Below are 10,589 nucleotides of genomic sequence, written 5' to 3'. Positions count from 1 at the left end.
GTTGGGGGTTTATTACCCTTGGAATAAAAGAACCCCAAGTTGTTGTTTTCTTATTGTATTTTTGAAGAAAAGAAAAATGCTTAAAACTATCAAATATTTCGGGGTAAACGGGTTTTTCACGATTTTTCCGCAGTCTCTCCTTTCTTAATAGTCTAAATCCATAGGTTTTTAACTTCAAACAAGTTCAAAGGTCAAAGTTTCCCACTGTGTTGGCGGAAATCTTATCCTTCGTCCCTCATCCGCATCCCCAAATTTGCACCTTTTATAAATCCAAAACACTTACATTTAATCCATGTTTATCGATTAATTTTCTTTCTCTTGGCATTTATGTATTAATCCTCACTTATTTTAAGTTAATTAATCGCGGTTAAAACTTAAAACTTTACCAAAGACTTTACTAACAAGCAAAATTAGCAAAGAAACAAATTAAGACTTCACATTTAAATAAGTAAATAAAATAGATGGCGCTTTACACGTACAAATTTTAAAACATTTCTATTGGTTGAGAGCTTAGTCACGTGACTTAATTCTAGAAGTAGAATTTGCTAGAACTGCTTAGAAGTTCTATGTAGAATCGCTCGACAGAGTCGACTCTATGTCAACTAAATCGTGGTAAATAATTTATTTAATTTCAACGCACAAATATCAGTTTAATTTTAGATTAGTTTATAATAATAGTAGACGTAATTTTTAAAATTAAATTTTACTTAATTGATAAAGTATTTGATATTATAGCGGTTTTAAAGAGTTAAGCCTTGGTCCAATTTTAGTTCTAGTTATAGTTTGAGTTACTTGCGAAGTACTTTTTTATCAATCAAAATGCCCAAGAAACAAGCGATTAGCGCCTACTCCCTATTTATGAAAGATTTGCAGCAAGAACACTGCAAAAACGGTCGTACCCCTTCCATGAAAGAAGTTGCGGAATTTGCAAACCCATTATACAAAGCATTACCCCAAGAACGTAAATCTTACTACGAAAGAAAGGCCAAAGAGGCGAAAAACATTCGTAAAACCACGGAAGTAGGTAGATATACGTCAGATGGTACACCCGTTGCGCAGATACAAGCTGAAGAATTGGAATTAGAAGCAGAAAAACAAAAAATGCTTCAGGAAGCTCGATCACTAGTTTACAACAATATTGAAAACTTTGTGGATGTCCCCTTGTACGTTGTTAGTTTCAATATACTGGTGGCTACCAGGGAATGTGTCTACTACCCAAATGAAATTGGAATTGTGGAATACACTTTAAGGGATGGAATTAAAGACAGCTACCATTGTATTATCAACCCTGGATCAATACCAATGGGATACACCTCGGAGGCTAAGGAACACAGCGAGAAAACTCATCAAATCCCTTTCATCATGTATGATTTTGAGCAGGCGGAGACTAACTACACTAAAATATTTAAAGACGTCATGAAATTCGTCAAGGCCTATGAAGGAAAGAAACTAATCTTCTGTATAGAAGAACAAGTTGAACAAACAAGAGCGTCTTTCGATTGGCTGGCTTCCGTTACAAAAGATAACAGATATTACGATAACATCTTTGTAATGGATATCGGAGTTATGCTGATGGAATTGTTTGATGTCCTGGGGAGTAACTTAAGTAGCAGAACAGCTGTGGATGACATGTTATCATCCAGTTCTTATGATTTTGCCCTAGACACACGTTGTCCCTATCATGAAGACTTGGATAATCGTTACTGCGCTTTGGGAGTCAGCAGAAAAATCTGTTTTATCATGTCGGAAAATGTCGTCAAATTATTTGGGTTAGAGCTAAAAGCTTCCCATCTTCCGGAGAGATTAGTAACGGTTGAAACCTGGGTTGATGCGGAACCCCTAACCTCGGAAACTAAGGAAAACCCATCATCCATGATATCTAGATTAGCTCAACTGAATCGTAGCCAAGCTTCTAATTTTGTCAATGATAATCTCTCTGATTATTACAATTCAGATGATGAAGAGAATGATCGTAAGGAAGATGGTGGTGGTGGTGGTTTTCAAACTGTCACAAAGGGTAAAAGGTCACAGAAGAACAGCAATATCCAAAGTTGGGTGGATCAATCTAGACAACATCCTAATTTGAATTATAATCACGAGTTATCCCAATCTCCCAGTGTAGCCGGAAGTTCGAGGAAGTTTATGTGACCAATTTTAATCATTTTAGTTTTGTATGATTGTATCAGAGCATTTTACAGTGTTCAATCATGTCTCTTGCCATTCATTTATATTTTTAAAAGAAAACAAAAAATCATGTCATAATTTTTAATTAAAAGAATCACGTATTTGATTAAAATCTCATTTAAATGATTTCCTGTGTTTTAATTTTTTCAAAATTAAATTTTAAATTCAAATTTCACGCTGCCCCATGATTAAACCCCCGCTCGGAGTCGGTGGTGGCCTCGGTTACCAGCTTTACTACCAATAAAGAATATGTTCAGCCCCAATCATGTCTCTTGCCATTCTTTATATTTTTAAAAGAAAAAAATCATGTCATAATTTTAATTAAAAGAATCACGTATTTGATTAAAATCTTATTAAAATGATTTCCTGTGTTTTAATTTATTGAAAATTAAATTTTAAATTCTAATTTCACGCTGCCCCATGATTAAACCCAGCTCGGAGTCGGTGGCCTCGGTTACCAGCTTTACTATAAAAAGAATATGTCCAGCCCCAGTTTAGAGTCGCCTATTTTGTAAGCAGACGACAGAATAATTTTTGGATTGGTAGCAGGGTGGGAAATAAGGAATTTTTTTAAACTGGACATTGGGCCAGCGACCCCTCTGGCCTGGAATAAATAAACTGGTCCATGACCACTGACCAGGGTGCGTCGTCTGCTAAATTGAAGAAGTGGATAATTAAAATATATTAGCTAATGTCTGGACTATGGAAACCCTTGAATTTTCTTAGTGGTCCTGTGGACCACTGACCCCCTCCGATTTAATTTTTAAACTGGTCCAGGCAATTTTTAAACTGGTCATTTGCCCTGTGCCACCGCCTTATTTCCCACGCTGATTGGTAGGACGCTACTAATTTGCATAAGTTTGCTAAGCTAAGCTATGCTATGCTAAGCTAAGCTAAGCTAAGCTATGCTATGCTATGCTATGCTATGCTATGCCATGCTATGCTATACTAAGCTAAGCTATGCTATGCTAAGCTAAGCTAAGCTAAGCTATGCTAAGCTATGCTATGCTAAGCTATGCTAAGCTATGCTATGCTAAGCTAAGCTAAGCTATGCTATGCTAAGCTAAGCTAAGCTATGCTATGTTAAGCTATGCAAAGCTATGCTAAGCTAAGCTAAGCTATGCTATGCTATGCCATGCTAAGCTAAGCTACGCTATGCTAAGCTAAGCTAAGCTATGCTATGCTATGCTAAGCTAAGCTAAGCTAAGCTATGCTATGCCAAGCTAAGCTAATCTAAGCTATGCTATGCTATGCTAAGCTAAGCTATGCCAAGCTATGCTAAGCTAAGCTAAGCCAAGCTAAGCTAAGCTATGCTATGATATGCTATGCTATGTTAAGCTATGCTAAGCTATGCTATGCTAAGCTATGCTATGCTATGCTATGCTAAGCTAAGCTAAGCTATGCTATGCTATGCTATGCTATGCTAAGCTAAGCTAAGCTAAGCTATGCTATGCCAAGCTAAGCTAAGCTAAGCTATGCTATGCTATGCTATGCTAAGCTAAGCTATGCTAAGCTATGCTATGCTATGCTATGCTATGCTATGCTAAGCCATGCTATGCTATGCTAAGCTAAGCTAAGCTAAGCTATGCTAAGCTATGCTATGCTAAGCTATGCTAAGCTATGCTATGCTAAGCTAAGCTAAGCTATGCTAAGCTAAGCTAAGCTAAGCTAAGCTAAGCTATGCTATGTTAAGCTATGCTAAGCTATGCTAAGCTATGCTAAGCTAAGCTAAGCTATGCTAAGCTAAGCTAAGCTATGCTATGCTATGCTATGCTATGCTAAGCTAAGCTAAGCTAAGCTATGCTATCCTATGCTATGCTATGCTAAGCTATGCTAAGCTAAGCTAAGCTATGCTATGCTAAGCTAAGCTAAGCTATGCTATGCTATGCTAAGCTAAGCTAAGCTAAGCTATGCTATGCTAAACTATGCTATGCTATGCTATGCTAAGCTAAGCTAAGCTATGCTATGCTATGTAATGCTAAGCTAAGCTATGCTATGCTATGCTAAGCTATGCTAAGCTAAGTTATGCTAAGCTATGCTATGCTATGCTAAGCTATGCTATGCTATGCTATGCTAAGCTATGCTATGCTATGCTATGCTAAGCTATGCTATGCTATGCTATGCTATGCTATGCTAAGCTATGCTAAGCTAAGCTAAGCTAAGCTAAGCTATGCTATGCTATGCTAAGCTAAGCTAAGCTAATCTAAGCTATGCTATGGTATGCTAAGCTAAGCTAATCTAAGCTATGCTATGCTATGCTAAGCTAAGCTATGCCAAGCTATGCTAAGCTAAGCTAAGCTAAGCTATGCTATGATATGCTATGCTATGCTATGCTAAGTTAAGCTAAGCTATGCTATGCTATGCTATGCTAAGCTATGCTATGCTAAGCTATGCTATGCTAAGCTATGCTATGCTAAGCTATGCTAAGCTATGCTAAGCTATGCTAAGCTATGCTAAGCTATGCTATGCTAAGCTAAGCTATGCTATGCCATGCTAAGTTAAGCTATGCTATGCTAAGCTACGCTAAGCTAAGCTATGCTATGCTATGCTATGCTATGCTAAGCCATGCTATGCTATGCTATGCTAAGCTATGCTAAGCTATGCTAAGCTATGCTAAGCTATGCTAAGCTATGCTATGCTATGCTATGCTATGCTATGCTATGCCATGCTATGCTATACTAAGCTAAGCTATGCTATGCTAAGCTAAGCTAAGCTAAGCTATGCTATGCTAAGCTATGCTAAGCTATGCTATGCTAAGCTAAGCTAAGCTATGCTATGCTAAGCTAAGCTAAGCTATACTATGTTAAGCTATGCAAAGCTATGCTAAGCTAAGCTAAGCTATGCTATGCTATGCCATGCTAAGCTAAGCTACGCTATGCTAAGCTAAGCTAAGCTATGCTATGCTATGCTAAGCTAAGCTAAGCTAAGCTATGCTATGCCAAGCTAAGCTAATCTAAGCTATGCTATGCTATGCTAAGCTAAGATATGCCAAGCTATGCTAAGCTAAGCTAAGCTAAGCTAAGCCAAGCTAAGCTAAGCTATGCTATGATATGCTATGCTATGTTAAGCTATGCTAAGCTATGCTATGCTAAGCTATGCTATGCTATGCTATGCTAAGCTAAGCTAAGCTATGCTATGCTATGCTATGCTATGCTAAGCTAAGCTAAGCTAAGCTATGCTATGCCAAGCTAAGCTAAGCTAAGCTATGCTATGCTATGCTATGCTAAGCTAAGCTATGCTAAGCTATGCTATGCTATGCTATGCTATGCTATGCTAAGCCATGCTATGCTATGCTAAGCTAAGCTAAGCTAAGCTATGCTAAGCTATGCTATGCTAAGCTAAGCTATGCTATGCTATGCTAAGCTAAGCTAAGCTAAGCTATGCTATGCTATGCTATGCTAAGCTAATCTAAGCTATGCTATGCTATGCTAAGCTAAGATATGCAAAGCTATGCTAAGCTAAGCTAAGCTAAGCTATGCTAAGCTATGCTATGCTATGCTAAGCTATGCTAAGCTAAGCTATGCTATGCTATGCTAAGCTATGCTAAGCTATGCTATGCTAAGCTATGCTATGCTATGCTATGCTAAGCTAAGCTAAGCTAAGCTATGCTATGCTATGTAATGCTAAGCTAAGCTATGCTATGCTATGCTAAGCTATGCTAAGCTAAGTTATGCTAAGCTATGCTATGCTATGCTAAGCTATGCTATGCTATGCTATGCTAAGCTATGCTATGCTATGCTATGCTAAGCTATGCTATGCTATGCTATGCTAAGCTAAGCTATGCTAAGCTAAGCTAAGCTAAGCTAAGCTATGCTATGCTATGCTAAGCTAAGCTAAGCTAATCTAAGCTATGCTATGGTATGCTAAGCTAAGCTAATCTAAGCTATGCTATGCTATGCTAAGCTAAGCTATGCCAAGCTATGCTAAGCTAAGCTAAGCTAAGCTATGCTATGATATGCTATGCTATGCTATGCTAAGCTAAGTTAAGCTAAGCTATGCTATGCTATGCTATGCTATGCTAAGCTATGCTATGCTAAGCTATGCTATGCTAAGCTAAGCTAAGCTAAGCTATGCTATGCTATGCTAAGCTAAGCTAAGCTAATCTAAGCTATGCTATGGTATGCTAAGCTAAGCTAATCTAAGCTATGCTATGCTATGCTAAGCTAAGCTATGCCAAGCTATGCTAAGCTAAGCTAAGCTAAGCTATGCTATGATATGCTATGCTATGCTATGCTAAGCTAAGTTAAGCTAAGCTATGCTATGCTATGCTATGCTAAGCTATGCTATGCTAAGCTATGCTATGCTAAGCTATGCTATGCTAAGCTATGCTAAGCTATGCTAAGCTATGCTAAGCTATGCTAAGCTATGCTAAGCTATGCTAAGCTATGCTAAGCTATGCTATGCTAAGCTAAGCTATGCTATGCCATGCTAAGTTAAGCTATGCTATGCTAAGCTACGCTAAGCTAAGCTATGCTATGCTATGCTATGCTATGCTAAGCCATGCTATGCTATGCTATGCTAAGCTATGCTAAGCTATGCTAAGCTATGCTAAGCTATGCTATGCTAAGCTAAGCTATGCTATGCCATGCTAAGCTACGCTAAGCTAAGCTATGCTATGCTATGCTATGCTATGCTAAGCTAAGCTATGCTATGCTATGCTAAGCTAAGCTAAGCTATGCTATGCTATGCTATGCTAAGCTAAGCTATGCTATGCTATGCTATACTATGCTAAGCTAAGCTAAGCTATGCTATGCTAAGCTATGCTATGCTATGCTATGCTAAGCTAAGCTAAGCTATGCTATGCTATGCTATGCTATGCTAAGCTAAGCTATGCTAAGCTATGCTATGCTATGCTATGCTATGCTATGCTAAGCCATGCTATGCTATGCTAAGCTAAGCTAAGCTAAGCTATGCTAAGCTATGCTATGCTAAGCTATGCTAAGCTATGCTAAGCTATGCTATGCTAAGCTAAGCTAAGCTATGCTAAGCTAAGCTAAACTAAGCTAAGCTAAGCTATGCTATGTTAAGCTATGCTAAGCTATGCTAAGCTAAGCTAAGCTATGCTAAGCTAAGCTAAGCTATGCTATGCTATGCTATGCTATGCTAAGCTAAGCTAAGCTAAGCTATGCTATCCTATGCTATGCTATGCTAAGCTATGCTAAGCTAAGCTAAGCTATGCTATGCTAAGCTAAGCTAAGCTATGCTATGCTATGCTAAGCTAAGCTAAGCTAAGCTATGCTATGCTATGCTATGCTAAGCTAATCTAAGCTATGCTATGCTATGCTAAGCTAAGATATGCAAAGCTATGCTAAGCTAAGCTAAGCTAAGCTATGCTAAGCTATGCTATGCTATGCTAAGCTATGCTAAGCTAAGCTATGCTATGCTATGCTAAGCTATGCTAAGCTATGCTATGCTAAGCTATGCTATGCTATGCTATGCTAAGCTAAGCTAAGCTATGCTATGCTATGTAATGCTAAGCTAAGCTATGCTATGCTATGCTAAGCTATGCTAAGCTAAGTTATGCTAAGCTATGCTATGCTATGCTAAGCTATGCTATGCTATGCTATGCTAAGCTATGCTATGCTATGCTATGCTAAGCTATGCTATGCTATGCTATGCTAAGCTATGCTAAGCTAAGCTAAGCTAAGCTAAGCTATGCTATGCTATGCTAAGCTAAGCTAAGCTAATCTAAGCTATGCTATGGTATGCTAAGCTAAGCTAATCTAAGCTATGCTATGCTATGCTAAGCTAAGCTATGCCAAGCTATGCTAAGCTATGCTATGATATGCTATGCTATGCTATGCTAAGCTAAGTTAAGCTAAGCTATGCTATGCTATGCTATGCTAAGCTATGCTATGCTAAGCTATGCTATGCTAAGCTATGCTATGCTAAGCTATGCTAAGCTATGCTAAGCTATGCTAAGCTATGCTATGCTAAGCTAAGCTATGCTATGCCATGCTAAGTTAAGCTATGCTATGCTAAGCTACGCTAAGCTAAGCTATGCTATGCTATGCTATGCTATGCTAAGCCATGCTATGCTATGCTATGCTAAGCTATGCTAAGCTATGCTAAGCTATGCTATGCTAAGCTAAGCTATGCTATGCCATGCTAAGCTACGCTAAGCTAAGCTATGCTATGCTATGCTATGCTATGCTAAGCTAAGCTATGCTATGCTATGCTAAGCTAAGCTAAGCTATGCTATGCTATGCTAAGCTAAGCTATGCTATGCTATGCTATACTATGCTAAGCTAAGCTAAGCTATGCTATGCTATGCAATGCTATGCTAAGCTAAGCTAAGCTATGCTAATCTATGCTATGCTAAGCTATGCTAAGCTATGCTATGCTATGCTATGGTATGCTAAGCTAAGCTAAGCTATGCTATGCTATGCTATGCTATGCTATGCTAAGCTAAACTATGCTATGCTATGCTATGCTAAGCTAAGCTATGCTAAGCTATGATATGATATGCTATGCTATGCTATGCTATGCTAAGCTAAGTTAAGCTAAGCTATGCTATGCTAAGCTAAGCTAATCTAAGCTATGCTATGCTATGCTAAGCTAAGCTATGCCAAGCTATGCTAAGCTAAGCTAAGCTATGCTATGATATGCTATGCTAAGCTAAGTTAAGCTAAGCTATGCTATGCTATGCTATGCTAAGCTATGCTATGCTAAGCTATGCTAAGCTATGCTAAGCTATGCTATGCTAAGCTAAGCTATGCCATGCTAAGCTAAGCTATGCTATGCTAAGCTACGCTAAGCTAAGCTATGCTATGCTATGCTATGCTATACTAAGCTAAGCTATGCTATGCTATGCTAAGCTAAGCTAAGCTAAGCTAAGCTATGCTAAGCTATGCTATGCTAAGCTAAGCTATGCTATGCCATGCTAAGCTAAGCTATGCTATGCTATGCTATGCTATGCTATGCTAAGCTAAGCTATGCTATGCTATGCTATGCTATGCTAAGCTAAGCTATGCTATGCTATGCTATGCTATGCTATGCTAAGCTATGCTATGCTAAGCTATGATATGCTATGCTATGCTAAGCTAAGTTAAGCTAAGCTATGCTATGCTATGCTATGCTAAGCTATGCTATGCTAAGCTATGCTATGCTAAGCTATGCTATGCTAAGCCATGCTAAGCTATGCTAAGCTATGCTAAGCTATGCTATGCTAAGCTAAGCTATGCTATGCCATGCTAAGTTAAGCTATGCTATGCTAAGCTACGCTAAGCTAAGCTATGCTATGCTATGCTATGCTATGCTAAGCCATGCTATGCTATGCTATGCTAAGCTATGCTAAGCTATGCTAAGCTATGCTATGCTAAGCTAAGCTATGCTATGCCATGCTAAGCTACGCTAAGCTAAGCTATGCTATGCTATGCTATGCTATGCTAAGCTAAGCTATGCTATGCTATGCTAAGCTAAGCTAAGCTATGCTATGCTATGCTAAGCTAAGCTATGCTATGCTATGCTATACTATGCTAAGCTAAGCTAAGCTATGCTATGCTATGCAATGCTATGCTAAGCTAAGCTAAGCTATGCTAAGCTATGCTATGCTAAGCTATGCTAAGCTATGCTATGCTATGCTATGGTATGCTAAGCTAAGCTAAGCTATGCTATGCTATGCTATGCTATGCTATGCTATGCTATGCTAAGCTAAGCTAAACTATGCTATGCTATGCTATGCTAAGCTAAGCTATGCTAAGCTATGATATGATATGCTATGCTATGCTATGCTATGCTAAGCTAAGTTAAGCTAAGCTATGCTATGCTAAGCTAAGCTAATCTAAGCTATGCTATGCTATGCTAAGCTAAGCTATGCCAAGCTATGCTAAGCTAAGCTAAGCTATGCTATGATATGCTATGCTAAGCTAAGTTAAGCTAAGCTATGCTATGCTATGCTATGCTAAGCTATGCTATGCTAAGCTATGCTAAGCTATGCTAAGCTATGCTAAGCTATGCTAAGCTATGCTAAGCTATGCTATGCTAAGCTAAGCTAAGCTATGCCAAGCTATGCTAAGCTAAGCTAAGCTATGCTATGCTATGCTAAGCTATGCTAAGCTAAGTTATGCTAAGCTATGCTATGCTATGCTAAGCTATGCTATGCTATGCTATGCTAAGCTATGCTATGCTATGCTATGCTAAGCTATGCTATGCTATGCTATGCTAAGCTAAGCTATGCTAAGCTAAGCTAAGCTAAGCTAAGCTATGCTATGCTATGCTAAGCTAAGCTAAGCTAATCTAAGCTATGCTATGGTATGCTAAGCTAAGCTAATCTAAGCTATGCTATGCTATGCTAAGCTAAGCTATGCCAAGCTATGCTAAGCTAAGCTAAGCTAAGCTATGCTATGATATGCTATGCTATGCTATGCTAAGCTAAGTTAAGCTAAGCTATGCTATGCTATGCT

At 38.6% G+C, this 10,589-nt stretch overlaps 1 protein-coding gene across 1 annotated transcript; it reads left to right on the top strand.

Annotated features, from left to right (window-relative positions):
- The first annotated feature begins 550 nt into the window (after positions 1 to 550).
- LOC149618171 (protein maelstrom homolog) lies at positions 551 to 2,310 on the top strand. The gene has a single exon (XM_089855325.1). It carries the CDS (start codon positions 820 to 822, stop codon positions 2,146 to 2,148), a length of 1,329 nt encoding a protein of 442 aa, XP_089711451.1. The 5' UTR covers positions 551 to 819; the 3' UTR covers positions 2,149 to 2,310.
- The last annotated feature ends 8,279 nt before the right edge of the window (positions 2,311 to 10,589 follow it).

Source organism: Phalangium opilio, unplaced genomic scaffold (assembly GCF_054372755.1).
Source record: "Phalangium opilio isolate 3A_F unplaced genomic scaffold, DU_Popi_V2 ptg000209l_1, whole genome shotgun sequence".
Lineage (NCBI taxonomy): Eukaryota > Metazoa > Arthropoda > Arachnida > Opiliones > Phalangiidae > Phalangium > Phalangium opilio.
This window is presented reverse-complemented; position numbering and strand designations above follow the sequence as displayed.